Genomic DNA, 25,154 nt, shown 5'->3' with positions numbered 1-25,154 from the left:
GACCATAAACAATAATAATTCGATAAAATTATAATATATATATTTTAAACTTTGTTTTTCAGCATTCAAATTTTCGAAATCGTTTTTGATTTTCTCCTCCAAGGATTTGTTTTGACTTAATTTTTGATGATGTTCACGTTTCTCTCCTAACGATCTTTTTAGTTCAGGCTTTAAATTTTAAGAGAAAATTTGTTTTTAGAATGCCTAATTTATGCCTTTTGAGCAGGCCTATTTTATTTTTTTAAAAAAATAAACTTTTCAGGTTATCTCACAATAACGTTTCTGTTGACGATTTTAGATTTTAAAATAATTTGGTGTACAAAATAAGATATAGTAAATAACTTCGGGATAATAATAGATTGATAGAAGTTAATTTTGAGTTAATAAAAATCATATACGAAAATGGAATTACACAAATTTGTTTTAATGAAATTTTTGGTGGGATTATGAAAAATATTTTATGTCAAATTGCTTTTTAAATAATCTTAAAACTTTGCACTTGATATCCCAATTTAATACACATAGGTAATTAACTATTTCAATGTTAAAACCTTGAATGGATTCGCATTTTTTAAAAATCTAAACTCGATTTGAATTGAGGGATGCGGAATAAGAAAATACAAACTCTTTTTTAAAATAAAATAAAATGCAAGGCTTTTAATAAGAATAATCAGCAAATATTATACATACCTGAACTTTTTCGAATTTGGAACTCTCGTTAGCTGACTGTTTCTCCAATTCACTTATATCGCTGGTCAATCTAACAATTTGATTATTGCCTATTTGAATGGAGTCTAGCTTGAGTTCGTAATCGTCCTTAGCTTGCGAGATCTGGTTGGAGTATAAAGACCGGCATTGCAACAAAGTGGGCATGAGTCTCGAATCAAGCAGGTTGTCAATAGCATCCACCTATTGCAAATAAAATTTGTTAGGCTTTTTTTATAAAAAAATTATTTCCTCTCAGTCTCATTACAAAATAGTTAACTTAACGAATTTATGGCATATTCGATTCTAACTAAAAGATCAAGCAGGATTCTAATTATTGGATATAAACTTAATTCTAATGGCCACTAATAAAAGAAGAAAAAAGTAGGTTAATTGAAAATATTGTACTTTTTGTTCAAACAGTTGAGAATACTTCTTGATACAAGTTTCAGCTTCTGAATAATTTTTTTCCTTTTCGTTAAACGAACGTTTTGATTCCTCCAACTTTTTCAATTGAGTTTTGAGGGAGGCTTTTTTGGTATCGAGATCCTGTTTACGCTTGCTATATACCTTTGCAATTTAAAGGAATATATTTATAAATTATTTCTAGCTTATCTGATTAAATTGACCAATTTTCAAGAAAAGGAAGCAGGGGAAGCGAGAGCTTATTTATATTTTTAAATGTTCATGTCAGAGATCGCAAGGTCTGGCTGTTAAGATTTTTTACACAAGTTACCAACGATATTTAAACTAGGGCGTAGTCTAAGTCTGGGTTTTAGCCAGAGAGAGTTGCCTGGGATTCACAAATGGCAATTTTTAAATAATAAAAATAGCATATATCGTCCTTTCCTGATTTATGCAAAATAATCCATATCTTAGTAATATATTTGAAAAGAATGGTTGTATCTGTGATAGATTAATGATATTAGTGTAAGCTTAAATTAAAGAGGAAATAAAAATATGTCTGTAATTCTATTAATAGGTAAAATAAATTATATCTTATATGATATTTTTATTACTCATTGAAAATCCATGTTGAATATAAACCTAATTATTGTATGAGAAATGTGGGTGGAAAAAATGTAAACTAATAAAATATAAATATTGTTTACCTTTACTGTAATAATGGTAAAGAATATTTCAAATAGAGAACAATATTTGTGTAGGAGATTAATAGGTTATTTCAAAAAAAAATATGTTCCTTAAGCATAAATTTAAAATCATATTATAATAGTAAAAATATGTAGCGGTCATTGGAGAATCATACACAGAAGTGAAGTATGAATAGAATTCTATGTTGAAGAAGAGCAATAGTACGTTTCTAAAAAAATAGAATCCCTTAAAATATGATATAACATATTATTTACATAACAACAATATTACTATCTTCACTTTTTCATATATTCGATGAATATGAAGCCTAATGATTTAGGTGTGTAAGGTAATTAATTAGATTGAAACTCACGATATACCACTTTTTTGTAATAAATCTGTGATCATTGGTCACGATCTCAGATTTATGAGGAGAACATCCACTAGATATAGCGACATATATTTGACCATGTAAAATGACTGGTTGGGGTAAATAGAGGCCAATTTGTGCAACGTTTAACCCTGAGCTTTATTGTCATTATAAAAGCAGGTTCAACGGGAAATTGACTACGCCTGGTAAGCCAGAATCAGTTGGAATTAAGGTTATTTTTGGAATAAAAACGAGTTCCTAGAAAGGTAACAGATATAAATTCCGCCTCTTATATTTAGGCACAAAGATGTAATAATCAATTTAGTTTTATTGTTTAAGCTAGAAGCATAATTTAAATTGGACATTAAAATGATAGATACGCCAATTTTAAGTGAAAGTTTGTGCTGGAGTAATCCTGATATATATTTAAGGAGTTTAAAAATTGTGTGGGATAAAATGTAGCCTCTACATCACTAGTCAGACGACTAACATATATTAATTGAGATTTTTTTAATATTTTCAATTTATTTAAATATAAACGGTATGAATATAGATATTACTTAATAATGATAAATAATTTGTGCGAAAAGACATCTTGTTAATTTAGAGTAGGATTAAACCAATATCAACGCCCATTTTATCTGATGATAATAGTTCGGATGAAGTTATTGAACAGAACGATTTAGAGAAATTGATACAACTTAAGGAAAGGCAGGAGAAAATACTTAAAAGAGGGTTAACGATTGCAGAGACAAGTTGGCATCACTGGATGTATGTAATAGACAAGGTTTGTTATCAAATGATGTCGAATGGGGAAGATGTTTAGAGAATGAGAGAACTATAACAATGTCTTAACTGTGTTTGCTATTATATTTTTACACTGTGAGTCTCGAGAGTCTGTTGCTTTATGGCACTCTTTAAAGTATTTCCTTGTGGAGATTTTATTCTAGATTTGAAACATATCTCTGATAATAATGTTTACAGCGAGAATTTCGCTTTAATCCACACAAATCAATTTACTTCAAAATGATAAATCTTTTATTAATTTTTTGGGAATGCCTCTACAATATTCCCCCATTCTCCATCTTATGTATTAATATTCAACCTCTCCTTTTTTTTAGAAGAATACGACACTGAAGATATGCATAAAAAAATTATCTCAAACTACAAAATACAATCGCTATCAAAAAATATCCAGGACCATATTATTTTATATCCTTACCACTTGATACTATTCATAATATATTCATCGTAGATAGTTTGGAGGTACTGGAAAATATTATCTTTTAAACAAGATATTATACTAATTAAGAGCTCAAGGCAAAACTGATATGCCTGTTGCATCTTCTGGTATAGCTTCAACTATAATGGACGCACTGCCCATTCAGATTTAACAACCCCTTAAATATTCATGAGAGTTCCTCTTGTAATATATCTTGCCAAAGTCAAATGTAAGACAGGCTGCTATTATAATATAGGACAGAATATCATGACAAATAAACATATATTTGAAGCCGTGGATGGATCCTTTCAGGATATCTTAAAAATTGATAGACCATTTGGTGGATAAAATCGTTGTTTTTAGCGGAGATTTTTGCCAGATCCGATATCCAAAATTGAATTATGGTCACATATTGTTCTTGCGTTTGGGAATATGAGACTGCTACAATTCCAAAAAGCTCAGGTATCTATCACCGATACTAATTATTCAAATTTTATTTTAAAGGTTGGCGAAGGCAAAAAAATATCAAATGGCTCCAGAAAAAAATAAAAATTTCTGATGATTGCTATATTGCTTTAAATAAAATTGAGGATCTTATTAAGTTTGAAAGGAACATCTGCCCTTTAGCCAATCATCATTTATTGATAATGCCATGCTGACCTCTAAAAACATAAATGTATATTCCATTTTATCATGAAAACAATGAATAATTTTATTATATCTTTGTAATTAATTTCGTCAATTTATATATCTTTTACAAATCAATATAAATACATCAATTGATCATTATACATAATCAACAAATATAATTTGAATAACAATTAATTACAAATTGCCTTTATTTTCAAGGTTAATTGATTCAATTACACCATTGATTAACAAATTTCCTACATATATACAAGTGTTGTTGAGATGACTAGCGTAGAAAAGGCTACATTGTATCCCAAAGAATTTTTATACTACTTAAATATATCAGGATAACCCTATCATAAGCATATATTTAAAATCGGCGTATTTATCATTTTAATACACAATTTAAATTCTGCTTTTGCATAAAAAATTTAACTATATTTATTATTATATCTTTGCGCCAAAATTTAAATAAAGGGGAATTTGTTTCTGGTACCTTTCTAGGAACTAGTTTTCATTCCAAGAATAACCTTTCCAAATGATTCTGGATTACCATTCTTTTTAAGGCAGCGTCAATTTTCATCTGCTTTTAATGACAATTAAAAACACTCAGGGTCAAACGTTGCAAACTGTTGACCTCTATTTATCCCAACGCTTTTTACATGGCCAACTATATGTCGCTATATCTCGTATGTTTTCCTCATAACCAGATCATTGCCAATGATCACACAGTTATTACAAACAACGTAGTATATCATGGCTTCTCTCCCCTTATATGCCTAAATCATTAGTTTAAGTATTCATAAGATGATAATTTAGTTGTTATATAATTAATATATTACATCATATTTCTGTTACGGGATTCTATTTTTTTAGAAAGGTATTATTTGCTTTTCCTCAGCATACTTTTCTATTAATATTATAATTCTGCTTATGACCGTTACATCATTATTTTTTATGATTTTACCTATTAATCTCCAACACAAATATTGTTCTCTATTTGAAATATACTTTTGCCAATATTACAGTAAACAATATTTATATTTAGTTTACATTTTTTTCACCCTTACTTCCCATATAATAATTATTAAATTCTTTTTACATCCCTGGCACTCAATGGGTAATAAAAATATAATAGGTAAAATATAAATTTATTTTACCTATTATTAAAATTATAAATATATTTCTATCTCTTTAATTTAAATTCAATAATATCATTAATCTATCACAGATACAACCATTAAATACAAATATATTTCTAATTGATACTCATTTTTATAAATTATGTTACTGAAGATATTGATTATTTTTTATTTTGCACAAATCAGGAATGGAAGTTATAGTATGCTATTTTTTATATTTAAAAAGTATATCTGATTCCACACCATTTGTGATTTTCAGGATACATTCTCTTCAGCCAAAGGCTGGGCTAGTTCCTAATATAACTAAAATGTTTAAGCGAAAAGAATTAACAGTTAATAAAAAATAATATTAAGAAATATATGAAATATTTTTTTTTAAAATTTTTCTTAACCTACCAAATAAACTTTAACATGTGACCAGCCAAAGTTGAAACAAATTGTGTTTATTTTATTTAGTTAGACAGTTCTTAAAATAAAAAGTAACAAGCTCGTTGTTGGTAATTTCAATATTAATCAAATTCAATATTAGAGAATTGTGAGACCCAGCTTATTTTTTATGTGTGAATGCCTGGTCAGGTCTTCAATATTAATCAAATTCAATAATAGAGAATTGTGAGACCCAGCTTATTTTTTAAGTGTGAATTGCCTGGCCAGGTCTTCAATATTAATCATATTCAATATGTGAGACCCAGCTTATTTTTTATGTGTGAATTGCCTGGCCAGGTCATTAATTTTTTCCGTATAAATTGCCAGACCCAGCTCGTTATAATTTTGTGGGCCGGGTTTTGCAGATATCTGGGACTGACAATTTAAAAATATGTGAAAAATAAATATCGATTTATAATACAATCGAATTTACGCCTTTAAATTACAAACCTATCAGCCACCAAAAATGTGACCCACTTTTAATATTTAAAATTAACTCTCACAAAGGATAAACAATGAAACAAAAATAATATATAAATTGTTTTTTTTACTAGCCAAGATATCTTCTTTTTCATGTTTTCAATCTGTTGAATAAATTTACGCTTGCTTTTAAAATTTTGCACCTCTTGTTCCAATCTTTGATTTTGAGCCCTTTCCGTTTCTGATATGTTTTTTTAAAAAACAATTTTTTTCGTATTTTTTTAAAAAAAATAAAAGTAAATTCACGGCCTGAATATAAAACCGTAGCAGAGGCGAAATTTTTTTTAAAAAAATCGGGCCGGGCCGTGCAAATGCACCTGCAGGTCTCTGATAAAAATAGAGGTAAACTAATTTTCATTAAAATTTTATAAATGTAAAAGACTTAACAATTAATATATTTCAAATTATAAATGCAGGTATAATTGAAGTTTCATTAAATTTTTATAAATAACAAAATTTTTAATAATCATCATTTTATTATACAAATAAAAATTGACAATAAAATTTTGGATTAACTTAAACTGTTTTTTGTTCCTCTCTATTTATTTATCATAAATAAGAGTAGAAACACTGAATTCAGAACTAAATAAAAAGGTAGTGATGCTTGAAGCCATTTGTTAAAGAAAAATATTCAGCCACCATTATTATTCCATGTCCTACTTGGAGGAAATCAGCCAAGAAGGCTTAATTTTTGAAGGAGCTTGTTATTTATATAATTTTAGCGAGTAATTTTCCCTAGGGTTATCTGCATAGAGCTTAATATTTTAAGCCCAGCTCGGTCCGAAATTTTTCTCAATTCCAAAGAACCTTTTTTTATTTGTCCCAAAATGGTGAAGGTAAGATCCTATAGATCTTAGAATGGAACCGAACAGATTGATGAACCGTCTTTTTTCGAGGACCGCCGTCTGGATTGGTCTTTTGTTAATATTTAAGTTTGCTTTATTATTCAATTCATATAATTTTTTAGTAATTTTATTTTATATTACTAGAGGAGTTACTTTAGTTTTGTGATTCTATTTACTTTTTTAGTTCATTTTAATTTTTCAATATACAATTAAAAAGAAAATTTTGTCAAAAAAAAGCATTTTATTTTATATCAATATTTGTATTATTTATTTTATTATCCATATTAAATACTTTTATATTTTAATAAAATGATAAAACATGAATCAAATTAGGTAAAAAAAGAAAATATTTTTAAAATAGCAAAAAGGACCGATCTTTTTTGTTCGGACCATTGTCTGACTAGTCTTTAATTTGAGGACCGTGGTCCGGTCTTATCGGTCCATACCGTGACTAACACTACCCGAAATAATTATAAAAATTATTTGTCTGCCTGACCTGAATATTTTTTTTTCAGTTATAGTTTACATTTTTACATTAAATATAATCGAGTTTTTGATTATTTCTATAAAAAATATTGGAGCCATATTTCTTGAAATTTTTTTAAATATATCAATTATATTTTAAAATAAAACCTGACCTATCCAGAATTTTGTCGAAAAATTAGACCCGATCTCGCCATAAATTAATTTTTTTTAGAAAAAATAGGCCACAGACCTCCAGTAGAAATATTAAACTAAAATTGTAAAATATAACATATTTTTAAAATTTCTAAAATGGGAAACGACTTCACGGTATGTAAATTCTAAAATTTAGAACTAGACAAAATTTTAGGGGCATTAATTAAAAAAACATTGATTTAAAATTAAATTTAACCTAAAAGTTGTTCAGTGTTCTTAGCCATTTTCTTGACTTCATTAATTTCAGTGTAAAGAGACTTAAGTTGCTGATGCTTTTCGTAGAGTTGGGTGTCTCCAACCTTAAAAGGCATAATTAAATAATGGGTATAACAATACCTAATAAAATAAAGCTATGAAGGAAAAAAAATTCAAATAAAAAAAGAGGTAAAGAAGACATACAGCTTTTTCAGTGTTTTCCAATAATTCGCAAGAGTTCATCTTTGCAAAATCAGCCACCCTATCCTGGGGTAAGAACTGGCATAGATTGTCAACCTGGATATTCAATTTATCGACTATGGCTTGAATCTATTTGATTATATTTGTTAATATAAATGAATGAATTTTAAAAGTTCTAAATAACGATTGGGCAGTAATTCATAACTTATAGAATACAGTTTTTTGTTTTATTAAAAAGTAATTTAAAATTAATTATAAAAAAATAAAGTTAATTAGTAATTGGGAATTATAAAAATATAATTAAAATTACAGCTTTTTAAATAATATAAAACAAAATGGATATAATTATCAGAGACCTGCAAAGGTACCATTTGCACGGTCCGGCTCGGATATTTTTTCAAAAATTTTTTTTCGGCCCGGCCTTTTTAAAAATATTATATTTATTTTTAACTTATATAGCTAAGCTAATAATGGTGATTTAAAATATACGGGTTTGCCCTGTCCGGATATTTTTTTAAAAAATAAATTTTAGGCCCGGGTATTTAATCAGGGCATAATTAAAAAAAATAAAATACAGCCTGGCCCATGTAAAATTATGCATAAATTTTATTTTTTTCTCATTCATAGATGTTTATTGCTTCTTACTCCTTTTAATGTGGCAATTTGATCTAGAAAACAGTAATTTTGAGAAGAGGTTGTAGTTTTAGATAATAAACAAAACATGCTATAAATTTTTAATAATTAGAAAAAAAATAAAGCCAAATCAAGGCTAAACGCACATCTGCAAAAATAATGAAGGAAAATTTTGGTGTATTTATGCACTGCACTGTTACTTATGCTATATTTGGAATTATAATTTTAGTCAAAATATTATTACGCAAGTATCAAGATTTTTTCTGCCAATTATGAACAAAATTTCCAAGCTTGCATAATATTTTTTGGCTAAAATATTGGGCTAGCCGTTTTTAATAATCACGCCATTTAACAATACTAGGTAAATATATATATATAATACATGAGACACCACTCGAATTCGTATCTTTTACTTGAAAAAAAAACTACGCGAACTTAATTTGATATCCGCTATAGTTTAGCTAGATACCTACACAGGCTTTCCGAACGAACATTGAAGACTTTTTCTCGGACTCAGGTTCGACTGTAAGAGGCAGCTCGACTTGAATCCCGATCCGAAAATTAAATATAAATATACTCTCAATAATCATTTTGTTTCATTGAAATGTCAATCAGAATCACATGTCTATTTCATCTAACACATTTCACTTATTCCTTTACGCAATTTCCGCTTCCAAAAATTAACAATTTCCTTTGATTGTGATTTGTATTGCGAATAGTAAAAACTTTATATTACTTACTAATTGCTTATATATCAAGTTAATTAAAATATATATCTTATTTTACATTTAGCCAACATAAAATCTAGAATATTAATCTGTTATTAAAAGTTATAAAATATTTTCATTTGATAATTTTTGCTTTATCAATGAGAATGGATATAAATTTAAAAATAATTTTCCTTTCGATATCATAAAATTGAAACTTCAAATTCCTAATTTTTTTTAATCGAACTCGGGTTGGGCTGGAATAAAAAATGCTCGGACACTAAATATTTGAAATTCGGGATCATGCCGCGAAAAAATCACTTTGGAGAGATCCAAGTATAGGACATACCTTTGGATCAGCTGCAAGGGGAAAAAATAGCTATGAGGAAATTGGTCCAGTTTATAATTTAGATTTTTTTATTTGTTAGATTTTTACCCCCTAGCGCCTCTGTGTACTTATGGTTTATAAAAGGTTCTCAATTTTTTTAGGATTTAATTGTAATAGAAATTTTAACTTTTTGGCGATAAGTTCCCACCCATATATCACATGGAAAATGGATTCCAATTTCCTGGTATGTGAGCCAAATGTATAGCCTATATTTCAACTTATTAGATTGAAAGAATGAGAGATAACGGTTAAGTTTTTCACGAAAACGATATTTTTAATTATGGTAATTTTAATAGCTCCTGTGGAAAGACTTTTTATGTCGCATTTGCATAATTCGTGTTTCAATATTAAATTGTTAAAATATATTTATATGATGTAATCTCTTCGAATATATTTTTTAGTTAAAAAGCGCCTCTCAATAGATGAAATATGAAGATTCCGAATCAAAATGGATTCCATATCCTAAATACAACATAAATAACATATTCAATCTTTTTTAATAATAATTGTAATTGTTAAAAAAAATGGGTGAATAATTGTGATCGATGTCATGCTCATTTTGCCATTTAGCTGTTTAAGGTCTTTAATAAATTTCTTGATTTTTTATATAAATCCTTTACATAGCAGGCTATTCGACACCATATCTTCTTATTTTTAAATATAAAGGAGAAGATAGCTCCGAAATATGGACATTCTAATTTGTTAAAGGGAATGTTGCTTTTTATTATATACCTCATTATCAATTTATTTAGTTGTGTATTTTCATGTGGAACTAATTTTATTACTCCTACTAACGAATGTGTTGTTTTGCATTATTTTCCTAAATTTACTAAATATATATTATAATCATATATTAAATTTTAAAAATATACTTGAGGCTGTATGTATACTATAATGTGTATTGCAGTGGATATATTTACGAGATTTTGTTGAAGTCATCTTAAATATATTTGAAATATAGATGTAGTATCTTCTCCTTTATATTTAAAAATGAGAAAATATAGTGTCGACAAACAGGTGTCCGCTATGTAAAAGATTTATATCAAAAATCAAGAAATAAACTTATTAAAGACCTTAAACAGCTAAATAGCAAAATGAGCCTGACATCGGATATTTGGACGGGAATAAATTCCTTATCTTATTGTTCAATAACCTGGAAAATGATAAGCCCTCTCCTATATGTTATAGAGATACTGCATCCACATACGGGGCTAGAAATATCTGAATCTATTCTAGCCCCTTTTGAATCTTTCCAGATTCAAGAGGGGCTTATGTCTATTACTCAAGATAAGCATCGCATATAATAAATCAAACTTATGCATATATGGTTAATGTTTATATAGCTATAGGTGTCTAGCTCATATAATAAATATTATTGTGGGTGAGGAAATGATCATTTTAAATGATAAATTAGAATAAATAAATAAAAATTTTTTAAAACTGCATGTCTCCAAAATATATGCAAGAGTATATTAACATATCTAGCGGTACACGCATTCCAATATGTAACAAGATAAAATTCTAAATTCTTAATGATATCGTCCATTAACAAAGCTATAGTGTAATTTTATGTTTAATATTTTTTTATAGAATTTAGAAGTAGTTAATAAATTAGGGAAAAAGGCAGCTACCAAGATGGCCTGTTATTTATAAATAATGAAGAATCAAAATTTTTAAAAGATAGAGGAGATTTTAAAACTTTTTTACAAAATTATCTTAAAAGCATCATCAGTTACCAATATAAATTTAAAATATCTTAAATCATTATATTACTGACGATACCATATTGAAAAATACGGTGGTGATGTTAAAAAAATGTGTAAAATATATTAAACATATGACATCAGTTTCTAATTTGATATCAAGTATGGATCCTAAAATTAAGCAATTTTTACCTAAATTCATAAATAAATCAGACTTGTATCAATTTAAAACTTTATATACAAAATATAACATCTCATTATCAAAGTCGTCAGCCTCTGAAAATGATTTATTGGATATTGAGGCATTACCATATTCTGCAAGCATACATAATAGTCTATTTATTATTTAGGACTGCGTTACAATTAAATGATCCATTTATAGACGAAATATCGCTATATTTAAAAAGATGTAGCAAATCCAACAACAAATCTATTAGATTGGTGGTCTAATAATAATAATTAGAGATATGCAAAAGTAGGCCCAGTCCGTACCCGGCCCGAACGGGCTTCGGGCAGGGCTTAATTTTTTTAAAAAAATAAGGTTCATCCCGGGTCGGGCCAAATATTTTTAAATAAAACTCGGGCGGGGTCGGGTCGGGCCTTGGAAACTTTTTAAAATATATTTAAATTTATCAATTTTATATTGAATTTTTTATGTAATATAAAATATTTTATTTTATTTATTGAACTAGACCATATAACATTATGTCTTTTATTCTGAGTAATTATAAAAATTATTATATTTAAATAAGTTCGGGCCCGGTAAATTTTCTTTAAAAAAATTCAGGTTTGGCCCGGGCCTGTAAAACTTTTTAAAAAAAATTTAAGCCGGGCTTGAAAAATTAGGCCCAATGCAGATCACTAATAAATATATATCCACATTTATCGTTAATGGCCAAAGATTTCTTAGCGCAAAAAACGGCGAGTGTTGCTAGCGAAAGAATCTTTAGTAAGGCAGTGGAATGCATAACAAAAAAGTGAAATATAATGTCATCCACAACTCTTAAACATTGCATATCCCTAAATTGTTGGGAAATTGATCTTGAATAAAACATATTTATTTTTTAAATAATGTATATCGCGGTATTATTATAATGTAACTTATTAATTATTTTTTTACACAAAAAAATCAAATAATCTTTATATTTTTTTATTAAATAAAATTTAAATAATATTCATTTATTAATAAAATAGCCATAAATTTATGTGCTGATTTTTTTTATTGTCGTTTTAAGTTAAATATTTAACTTGTCACATTACCTGATAAGTCCTTTTTTTAAATATTCATAGATCAAAATTTTATTTTTAAATGATAATTATCAGCTTCCGAATTTTATGAATCCCCGCAATTGATCATACAAACCCCGTTTTCTTTAAAAGTCAAAACAAATCTTTTCCTCTTCAGGAATTCTTAGTATCTTATTATATGCATTAAAAATTTATAATCTTTTAAATTATCACAATTTATTCTCTTATGATTTATTATAAGTTGTTTTGTTTATCTTTATCCCATTCAACAAATTAGTTTTTCTAAAATTCGCACGATTTAAAATAACATATTTATGTATTTTATTTTCCAAATTTTAACAACTTATTTCTAAATAATAAATCATTTATTGTTATTATAATTATATATAGAAGACATGTCAAATCCAAATAACATAAAACTTTTTGGTTATTGCTTAAGTCGAGGGGTATATTATTTTATTTTTTTTGTTATTTTTTTTATGTTATTTTTTTATGTTTTTTTTAAATGTTATTTTAATATAGTATTATTATGTAAATATATTTTTCTGTAAATCAAAAGTAGTAATATATTTAAATCTATTTATCTTAGATATAATCGTTGGATCAAACAAATTATTTCCATTATAGGGTCAATCAATCCCGAAACTTCGTTGACCCAAATGATAGATCCATTCACACCCAAAAAGTCGAAAGACTGTGGCGGGATCTTAAGGAAAACTTTAAAAGACATGGGAATCGAGAGAATATTCATGAATATTTACTTGAATATAGATATTTTAGAAAACATAAATTATTAAATCGCTTTGATCTTTTTATTCTATTTATAAATGACTGTATACATTTTAATACAATTTTTCAATTTAATGAATAAAATTGACTCGTTTATTACTATATTTCGATATTTTTATTTTGTATAAATTTCAATAATATATTTCAATTTATTTCGAATTAACCCTTCCCAACAAAGGTTAAAAAAATCACTTAGAATTTAAAGATGGGGTCTATTTTACCTCTAATAAATACAAAATTTAAGTTTTATGCTAATTTTCCTAAAATTGCTTAGATTATCAGACTATATTAATTTAATGAATAAAATTGACTCATCACAATTCTTCTACCCTCCTCCCCTCCCTAGGAATTAAGAAATATTTTTAAAAAGAAAAAATACATATTAATTTAAAAATTTATCACCAAATAATAAAAATATGCTACATTATTTTAAAAATTTATCACAAAACCAAATAATACTATATTAATTTAAAATAACATTTAAAAAAAACATAAAAAAAATAAAATAAAAATACCCCTCGACTTAAGCAATAACCAACTTTTTTTATGTTAAGCAAGAAAATAAATAAATTCTATTTATGGATCCTATACTCCCCTCTCCAAATATATATTGTCAATATTTTATTTTAGTATATATCCGCCTGCCATTTCTTAGAATTAAAATTAATTTCGGAAAATTATTCTTTTAATTTTATATTTATTCACTTGATATTCCATTTTTTCTTATACTCCGGGTCTGTGCTCAGGGTTCATGGCGCAAAATTGGATTGTAAATTTTACGACCAAGCAAATTAACAAAATTTAAAAAGTGTTCTTTTTATTAATTTGTTACCTGATATTCAAATTCAGATATTAAAATCCTTGAAGTTCAAACTTCATTGCTAAAAAATTCACTAATATAATAAATCAAAACTTCAATGGTTTTACTTTTCCATACATCAGCAGACTCTCATTATTTTAAAAAAGCATTCCATTAAATTTAGGATAGAGGAAGGGGGGGGGGAGGGTGAGGTGATTACGATCTGAGCAGCATTGCTGATAAATTAATATGGATAAAATGGCCCTTTAATATATTTTCTATAATATTTATAAAAAAATAAAATCTGGACATGGGTATTATATATATAAGAATGATCAATCAAATATAATTACTTCTCTCTGAGTGGAACGCGCCCCATTGAAGGTCCAAGTAGAAGTAGAATCCGGAAATATGGTTCTATTAATTATATAATTAGAACCTTTGGAATTGTACCTTTTTTAATGAAGAATAAGATAAGCAAATTTATAAATAATAGTTGAACCATTTATTATATTTTTATGTAGGCTGGTCGAAAAATACATTTATATTAGATATATTTTTAGGCAAATATTATTCCCAGTTTTGCTGACCACAACCATTTATTGAAAAAATTTTAAGTAGAGGTCTACAAGAGACCAATTTTTCAACCGAACTTGTCTGAACCGCTCAAAGTAGACGGTTGCAAATTTACCAAACGAAATATACATTGATCTTTATTGTGTCTGATAAAAGATATTTTTCCAATTAACCCTATCAAATATAAAGATTCCATTCATGACTTACCCTAACATTTAATTACTCCTGTCAGGCGCGTAGCCAGGATAAAAATTATGATAAATATTTTTTATATAATATAAATAAAATAAATTATAATTTAACGTTTCGCTGTCTATTGCGTAAAATAAAATTTGTCTGGTTTGTTTTTGTAAAGAAATAAACTCGGACATATTATTAATGAATTTAATCATAAAATTGATACCGATACCTCTAGAAGAGTATCTAGATACCGTTATAAATACTCTTAATAAACCTGTATCTAGACATGGATACCGATGACATATTTTTTAATGTAGATACTTGTATCTAAAGTATCGTTGAGGATTATTTAATCTTAGCAAATATTTTATTTTACTTTTTCAATATTTAATATATCCTCAGAAGAATTTATAGGTAAAGGTATTTGTAAATTGGATAGAGCCATTTAATGAATCACAAATCGTTCATTGATTTGAGTCAAGGATGTAACTAAAAGTGGAACAACGGTTATTTTAATGTAACCCTCAATTGAGCAAACGTTGGTATAAAAACCATTTGTTTTTCTAGGTGCAAGTCGACGCTTTTGAAACTCAAAATCATATAGTTTCGCTTTCTAAGAAACAAGGCCCCAACATTTTTATTTGTAAAATAAAAATATTTTATTTTATTTATTTGTAGAAACTAGGCGCCATGTGACATATATCTCTTATTTTGGGTGTAATATAAATAATTTTTATTTTGGTACTAATAAAAAAAATTTATATTCGTGGGCCGGGATTGAAAAATTAGGTCCGATGCAGATATCCATATCATTTTTTTAGAAAATATTGCATAAAATTGTGGATCAGATTCTAAGAGCTGACATGGTCTAACCTGTTTAGATTCTAAAAGACAATTCAGTCTCTAACTATAAACAACTTAGGGTTGGCCAACCATACAATATCTGATGAAAAAAGACCAGATGGGCTTTTAAACATTCCCTGGTTTAGAGGAAAACACCTAGTGTTGTTAATCGGCTTAGCCGAGTCGGCTCGAACAGAGCTGACCCAAATTTTTTTCAACCTCGACCCGAGTTCAAGCCGAAAAAAACGACCTTGACCCAAAATATGGGTCGTTTTTTTCGACCTCGACCCGAGTCCAAATCGAAAAAACTGAAATATTGTGAAAAAATAGCGGAAACTCTTATAAAACAGGCTTTGAAATACTAATTATAAATAAAATCAGTTTTCCAAAAATAAATAAGTATTTATATGAGATAGTTTGCCACCATCTTTTTCTCGGGTTCTTCTTCACTAAAATATTAATATAACATGTTTTACAAATAAGATTTTTACTATTTGATTAAATAGAGTTTAAAAATAATTATGACTTTTATCACTTTTCTATGGCTTTTATTTTAATTAACTATATAATATATATTTTAACCATTTTCTTCAAAATATTCTAAAAAAATTATCAACATGGCTATTTTAATTTTTTCAGGGTTTTTCATCACTGAAAAATTGATTTAACATGTTTACAGTAAATATTTTTATCTATCTGCTTCAATTAAACTGAAAAAAGTTCAAAAATGACGATTATGACAACTGTCACTTTCCTATGGTGCATCTTCAACGATATTTTAATTTAACATGTTTGCAAAATATATTTTTACCCATTTGTCTAAAAAAAATTCGAAAAAGTTAAAAAATGACGATTATGATAATTGTCACTTTCCTATGGTACATCTTCACTGATTTAACATGTTTACAAAATATATTTTTACCCATTTGCCTTAAAAATATTCAAAAATGACGATTATGACAATTGTCACTATCTTATGGTGCATCTTCAATGAAATTTTAATTTAAAATGTTTACAAAATATATTTTTACCCATTTGCCTTAAAAAAATCAAAAATGACGTTTATGACAATTGTCACTTTCCTATGGTACATCTTCAATGAAATTAACATGTTTACAAAATATATTTTTACCCATTTGCCTTAAAAAAATTCAAAAATGACGATTATGACAATTGTCACTTTCTTATGGTGCATCTTCAATGAAATTTTAATTTAACATGTTTACAAAATATATTTTTACCCATTTGCTTAAAAAAGTTCAAAAATGATGATTATGACAATTGTCACTTTCCTATGGTACATCTTCAATGAAATTTTAATTTAACATGTTTACAAAATATATTTTTACCCATTTGCCTTAAAAAAATTCAAAAAAGTTCAAAAATGACGATTAGGACAATTGTCACTTTACTATGGTACATCTTCAATGAAATTTTAATTTAACATGTTTACAAAATATATTTTTACCCATTTGCCGTAAAAAAATTCAAAAATGACGATTATGACAATTGTCACTTTCCTATGGTACATCTTCAATGAAATTTTAATTTAACATGTTTACAAAATATATTTTTACCCATTTGCCGTAAAAAAATTCAAAAAAGTTCAAAAATGACGATTATGAAAATTGTCAATTTCTTATGGCACATCTTCAATGATATTTTAATTTAACATGTTTACAAAATATATTTTTACCCATTTGCTTAAAAAAGTTCAAAAATGATGATTATGACAATTGTCACTTTCCTATGGTACATCTTCAATGAAATTTTAATTTAACATGTTTACAAAATATATTTTTACCCATTTGCCTTAAAAAAATTCAAAAAAGTTCAAAAATGACGATTAGGACAATTGTCACTTTACTATGGTACATCTTCAATGAAATTTTAATTTAACATGTTTACAAAATATATTTTTACCCATTTGCCGTAAAAAAATTCAAAAAAGTTCAAAAATGACGATTATGAAAATTGTCAATTTCTTATGGCACATCTTCAATGATATTTTAATTTAACATGTTTACAAAATATATTTTTACCCATTTGCCTTAAAAAAATTCAAAAATGACGATTATGACAATTGTCACTTTCCTATGGTACATCTTCAATGAAATTTTAATTTAACATGTTTACAAAATATATTTTTACCCATTTGCCGTAAAAAAATTCAAAAAAGTTCAAAAATGACGATTATGAAAATTGTCAATTTCTTATGGCACATCTTCAATGATATTTTAATTTAACATGTTTACAAAATATATTTTTACCCATTTGCCTTAAAAAAATTCAAAAATGACGATTATGACAATTGTCACTTTCCTATGGTACATCTTCAATGAAATTTTAATTTAACATGTTTACAAAATATATTTTTATATATTTGCCTTAAAAAATAAACTTCAAGTCTGAATCGAAAAAAATGACCTATATTTTGGGTCGAGATCGTTTTTTCGGCGGGTCGAGGTCGAAAAAAACGATCCGAACTTTGGGTCGGGGTCGCGACGTTTTAACAACACTAAAAAACACCGTATTTGTGATTTCACTTGTGTCTCCCAATTTTCCTCTACCCAAACATCTCATTCTAATTATTACAGCCAAAAGGTCAAAAATTATAAATATAACTTTTCAAATTTTCACTTTATCCTAATAATTATTTCTACCAATGGTACTATAGCCCTAGGCTACCATTTTTTTAAAGATTTTATGCAAAAAAAATTCCTAAAATTAATAGCGATCATGGATGGATCCTCTTTTAAAATGTTATTATATACTATGCTATTTTTTAAAATTTGTTGTGTTCAACATGATACTTAGTAAGCCATTATTTACTTCACCATAATCATCTATTTTATTAGTTATTATACGTTTAATAATTAATTTGTATAAATTGAATTGACTTTATACACCTAAAGTATATAATATATATATATATATAGGTAAAGGATTATAATAAAAACAATTAATCCTTCTATTTAAATAAAATAAAGAATTATTTGATTTATTGTTGTGTTGATTTGATTTAGGGATAAAAGTAAATTCGTATGGAGCAATTCAAAAAAATTGGCTTTTGTAATGCTCAGATGAAATATCTGGTTCGGGCTATATTCCTTTAAGAGCATTCAAAGTATCTTCTAGATCCAAAAATACTGTAAGAGCTTGATATCAAAGGCTTCATCTTGTCGGGCATGCTTTTGCAGTTTATTTCTTCTTGTAGCACAAGATGTCTCAGAAATTATTCAGCAAATTCTGTCTCTTTAGATATCTGAACATTTCATACACTCTGTGTTGCCTAAATCATAGTAATTAATTAGTATAGTAATAAATTAAATTGATTTTATTTGGTTGACATAACTTATATTTATCAATGTTTAAGGTGTAAGAAAATATATTTTAAATTTTAGTGGGTTAAAATATTAATACACAAGGAAGAAATATTTAAATTTTGCTAAAATATAAAACAGAATATAGCCTATTTGAAATAGAATAATAATTTACAATTCACTTTATGTAAACCTTACATATTTTTCCAAAAAAATTTGTTACAGGGGGAATCTCGCCTTCTCCCTGTCTGTTGAGTATGCACCTGACACATGTCTTCCCAAAGCAGTGTTAAAAATAATAATCTAAAATATATAACATTATATTACTATTTTATAATTTAAAATAATGCAAATATTTGGATTAGTCTTCTTTTTGAACATGAAGATGATTTTGGAATAAAAACTATATTTCTGAGCCCTATCTAATGGCATATTGGCTTGTGACAGAGTTGGAGGTGGCCAGAGGGCTAGTTTACAAAGAACTTTTGTTTCAGGAGAAATAAATTGTCATAAAGAGTTTTTTGCATATTAAGAATTAAAGGTAGAAGATTTCTAATTTATTATTATAAATATTAGGGATGTACCGATATTTTTTATTGGATCGGGCCTATATTTCACCTTTTTAAAAATATCAATATCTGCTGATATTATAAAATTTTCTGATCCTATAGAATGGCATCTGAATTTAAAAAAAAATTCTTTCGTAATATATTTATCTTTTTAACAATACAAATATCACTCAAAAAGAGTTACTAATAATGGAGCAAGATTTCCTTTAAAGTTTTATAAATATGTATATGTTAAATAATTTATAGAAGCTCAGGCAATTTTTTGCCTTCCTTGTAAAATCTATAACTTAGAGAATGGTGAATCAAATTTATACCAAAACTGTTTTTACCAACTGGAAGATAGTTCTTATTATATATCAAGGCCTTGAGAAATATGATAATTGCAGAATAGAAGAGGATCATTTTTCCAATTTTTTGTATAAACTAGTTAATAAATTTAAATCAAGATAGCCATCTTAATTTTATAAACATAAAAAAAATTAAAACCTTTCAATCAATATTACTGAAGAGAGGTTAGTAATTGAAATTGTTAAAAAATTATTTGTTAAAGGTTTAGAAAATTATAAATATTGTGTTACATCAGTTTTCTCAAATTTTTATACCAATAAAAAAATGCATTTTCAAATGTTTTTCAGATATTTTGTATCAGTTTTGATCATCCACATCGATTCACCATTAAAGATTATTAAATCAGATAAACGTTTGAGTAGTGATATAAGAAAGAGCCACTTGGTTTTATTAGGACATGAAAAACAATCGATTAATCTTGGAAATGTTTTCAAGATATTTTTCCTTGTGATGTATTACATATTTTACCATATCTGTCTCATTATTTGTAATGATTAAATGATCAAAATATTTGTTTAATATCATAAGTATGTATAATATTTCCACTATGACATTGATCCACATTCTTTTAACTGTTTCATATAGTATTAGAGCATTCCTATTTTTTATGCAAAATATATAAATAACTAATCTGTATATTTTTGATTTAGTTGCATTTATTTAATTAAATTAAATAATATCACCACCTACCCATGAATAGTTTGATAGTGATCATTATTACCATACAAATGACTAAATTTATTAGGTTTTCGTTTTTTATATAATTTTGGCATTTGAGTATATTTTAAAGCATAAGTAGATAGCCTTTATTATAAAAAATAGATAATATGTTGTCTTGAAGTGTAAATATTTGCAAATTTTTCAAATCGTTTTTAATATCATTTATTAGATGGATTGCAAATTTTTAAACCAATAATATCCATATGATGTGGCCTAGCAAATTGATAATAAATTCTATTAGTTTATCAATATCATAATTTTACAATATATGTTTGCTAAATTGATAATAAATTCTAATTAGTTTATCAATATCATAATTTTACAATATATGTTTGCTTCAACCTGAAATTTTTTTGCATTAGTTGCATTTATTTAATGAATCTAAAAAATCATCAGTTTTTATATATTGAATATCCCAGAATTATATAAACTTGCTCTTATATAGTGAAGGTCAACGGTCCGGTCCTATCGGTATTAGACCGGGGTCGGACCGGACCGATTGTTGGACCGATCTTTTTTTGAGGACCATGGTCTGGACCGGTCTTTTTATTTTTTACATTATTGTTTAAGTTTGCTTTACTATTCAATTAATATAATATTTTTGTATATTTTATTTTATGATATTTTTCTAGAGGATTTATTTTAATTTTTATTTTACAATATGAAAACCTTAAGTTTAGTCCCAATAAAAACATAGAGTATGTGTTCACTGTAGTACCAAATTTAATGTATCGTCAGCAACTAGTAACAAAATTGTTTATAATTTTTTAAGCAATAAATTAATCAAAATAAGCAGTAATATTATTAAAATGTTTTGGTTATTATATAGTTCTATTTTTTTTTAAGAAACTGTTTGTATAATTTATTGTAAAAATTACTTAATCTTATTCTTAATAAAATAATTAGGAACCTTAAGCAGACATCTGATAAAACATAAAATATATACTTCTAATGATGAAAATGAAAATATCTCAAAAAACACAATTTACTCTTAATTTTAATATGCCCTTCACAAGCACAAAATCATTTTCTTCAATACCATTGGATAAATTTTATTGTTTATATTACTCTTATATTTAATAAAATGATAAAACAAATCAAATTAGATAAAAAAATATGTTTTTTAAACAAATAAAAAGTTAGGACCATGGTCTGGATTGATTTTTTTCTTAAGGACTGTGGTCTGGGCCAAGGGTATTGGTCCAGACCAAAGACCAGACCATGACCTTCACTACTCTTATAGTACTTGTGGTTTCCACAACAAAGTTTCTGCTGAAAGGGCCTTTTCAGGGCTAAAATTTGTGTTATCGTCAAAACAAATTTTGTCTTAAGAACTATAACCAAACTGTAACCATTATATTTTTTACATAGTGAACCATACCAAACTGAACCATTATAAATAATTTGGGTCCCTGCAGCTATATTAAGCAAGCGTGAAGAATTTGTTTATTGGTGGCACAAAGATTTGGACATCTATTAGTGAAATCTCAAGGCTGAGGCAATATTTTACTAGCTAAAATATTGGCAGCTTTAAAAAGTTGCTCAAATAGAGCCATTTAACAACACTAATAAAAAATATAGGGATGGGGAGCAAACCGTTTTTGAGATTGAATGAAAATAAGATAGTTGCCTTGGAACATGGCAATTTGTGTCCTAAGATTTTAAAAAAGGATCCATGATCATCATTGTTTATTTTAAAAAAAACAAAATTATAAAAATAATATTCTAAAAATAAAAAGTATTAGTGCTTGTTTCTTGCAAAAATTTTAAAATATATAAATTTAAACATTTTAGTCCAACCTTGCCCAATTTTTTTTAATAAATATTAGGACCATCCCAATTATTTTTAAAATATAAACAGGTTTTGGCCATAAACTAAACTAATTTTAAAAAATTATATAATTTTGATGTTTTCAAAATATATTTTTTTAGAAAAGGATTATGAGATTACCATTCTTGACACCTTGGTGTAAAATATTGAGCTTTGCATTATTACATATAAAATTGTAAAAAAATATTTCACAACCTGACCTAATCTCATGTATAACTATGGTAGTATACTGTAAATTATTCAAAATAATTATGTGTTTTTAAAAATTAATAATGTTTATTAAATTTACAATTCAATTTCTAGGGAGGCTTTTTCCTTCCCATGTTTGATAAAATCTCCTATCTTTTTAGCTCTATTTATAAATGTTGTTTTGCCATTTAAACTAAACAAGATCCCATTGAAAACGGATGATTTACCTGTAAAACCAATTTAATTTTTGAAAATGGAAAATAATTATCTAAAAGAGTATATTTATAAATTAAGTATTATTTTATGTCTTCCTAATGATAAATAAAAGAATTTAAAATATCTTAACAATAAATTTTTTTTTAAAAAACCTGTTCCATTGCCCCCAGATATAATGTTGAGGTGTTTGTGAGGAAAACTTTCAACCAAAGAATATGTCCTTTATTATTTATGACAATTACAAAACTAAATTTTTATTAATATTTTTAAAAGTATTAAAATTAAACTTAATAAAATAATATTTCAAACAATTATATATTAGTCCATAGACTTTCTCTTATAAAAATACCAAAAGATATTTTTATTTTTTACTTACATAAAATCCTTTAGTTTAAAACGAATTATATGTCCATCCATTTACTATACTATGATATGAATATTTGATATAATGAAAATATATATTTTAGAGTATTTTTAAAATTTTACTAAAACGCGAAAAGTGAAATTATGGCGCGATTATAAAATTTATATAAATATGATGAGAGTCAGAGCCAGACATTTATTAGTAAGTTTTGGAATCGTGTAAATTAGAAATTGCTGAATTAAGGATGAATTTATTTTTAACTGAACTCTTTTAAAATACCAATATAAAAATGCCAATATTAATTTTTTAACTCAAAATATTGTTAAAATATTATATTATATTATATATAAATCATAAATTAGTCAAACATTTTTAGTTAACATACGATCAGGCGCGTAGTCAGCTGGGGAAGACTGGAGATGAGGTGGGGTAGGAAAAATATTTTAAAAAATATATAGGGTTTTTATGGATTGTTAACTGCAAATGAATAGGTTATATATTTAAAATTTTAATAAAATTAAAATTAATCTAAATATTTCTTCTCAAATTTCTTAAATTTAAAGTATATTTTCTTACAATTTAGCCAAAAATATTTTATTTAGAATTATCTCTACTTATAACTAGGATTATAGGGTACAGTAGCGTGCATTTGGATTAAAGCTAATCGTGTTAAGAAATATTGAGCATTATTTTAGTTAGGTTATTCATATATTTTGTAACTTTTTTTTAAATTTGTAAGGATTTAGAAATAAAAAAATTTTTTTTGAGATAAATTAATATTAAAATTGCATTTTAATTTCGTTTTTAATGTAAATTACTAATATTTTTTACCATTAATTTAAGGAAATAAAAGGGTCAAATTTCTCATTCTTTATAATTTGATTTTGCCTTATATTGATAAAAGATCTTGCAAATTATTTTTGCTTAATTTTGTATTCTAAATATCAGATAGACAAAGATTAAAATTTCCTCTGAATATTTATATTAAAAATGGAATAACAATGGAAATGTACAGATTAATACAGATCATTATAGACTATATTGTAATGGTTAGCCCTTTGCCCAAAAAAATTTTATAACTTGCCCACCTCCCCCCCTCCCCAATTTTGCAAGTTCCCACTCACCAATATAAAAAAAAATTTTGGTCCCTGAATATTTTTTTTTGATAATTTTTTTTAAAATGAGAATGTAATGGAAGAGAAATTCAAACCACTATAGGTTAAAATAAATATTAATTCATGTCTGCTGAAATTTATAATAACGACAGCGCATTTTACTTTAATCAGGAAGGAGAAAATATTAATTTGGTATAAGAGAAAACAATCAAGATGCCAAGATTCTGAATAAGAAAAATGAGCCTGAACTTGCAAAATCAAAATTGATAGGATAGATTTATAAGTTATTTTTAAATTATATTAGGATTACTATAAAATAATTGTTGTTATTCCGTTTTTGGATATATTTTTAACAAAAATTAATGAAAGATGTGATTCGTCAAATGGCTCTATCCAATTTACAAATAATAATACCTATAAATCCTTCTGAGGCAGGTGAGTACAAATGTTTGTTAGGGTTAGCGGGAGGGGGGGGGGTGGTAATTAAAAAAATTAGGATTATTTTAAGAGTTATTTGAGAATATCCTACGTTTCAGAAGTATAATGACTAGGGACTATATATCGAATATTTCTATACAAATTTTAATAATAAATGATAAAATATTAAATGTATATAATTGGTGCAGA

At 26.3% G+C, this 25,154-nt stretch overlaps 1 protein-coding gene across 3 annotated transcripts in view; it reads right to left on the bottom strand.

Moving 5' to 3' along the window:
• The window catches only part of LOC135923308 (uncharacterized), a 42,053-nt gene extending 18,528 nt beyond the window's left edge, over positions 1-23,525 (bottom strand). The window contains exons 1-10 of one of the 3 annotated variants that reach the window (XM_065457984.1): positions 23,425-23,525; positions 23,201-23,268; positions 22,933-23,059; positions 14,607-14,706; positions 7,990-8,115; positions 7,787-7,889; positions 6,139-6,248; positions 1,114-1,275; positions 691-909; positions 51-168 (exon numbers count right to left, since the gene is read on the bottom strand). In XM_065457984.1, the coding sequence (XP_065314056.1) occupies positions 51-168; positions 691-909; positions 1,114-1,275; positions 6,139-6,248; positions 7,787-7,889; positions 7,990-8,115; positions 14,607-14,706; positions 22,933-23,059; positions 23,201-23,268; positions 23,425-23,465 (1,174 nt within the window). In that variant the 5' untranslated portion in view covers positions 23,466-23,525. Of the gene's footprint in view, positions 1-50; positions 169-690; positions 910-1,113; positions 1,276-6,138; positions 6,249-7,786; positions 7,890-7,989; positions 8,116-14,606; positions 14,707-22,932; positions 23,060-23,200; positions 23,269-23,424 lie in introns of those variants that run through there. The other 2 variants (XM_065457985.1, XM_065457986.1) reach the window with 2 other exon arrangements.
• Between the last annotated feature and the right edge of the window lie 1,629 nt (positions 23,526-25,154).

This window comes from Gordionus sp. m RMFG-2023, chromosome 2 (assembly GCF_954871325.1).
Source record: "Gordionus sp. m RMFG-2023 chromosome 2, tfGorSpeb1-WG-v2, whole genome shotgun sequence".
Classification (NCBI taxonomy): Eukaryota; Metazoa; Nematomorpha; class Gordioida; order Chordodea; family Parachordodidae; genus Gordionus; species Gordionus sp. m RMFG-2023.
This window is presented reverse-complemented; position numbering and strand designations above follow the sequence as displayed.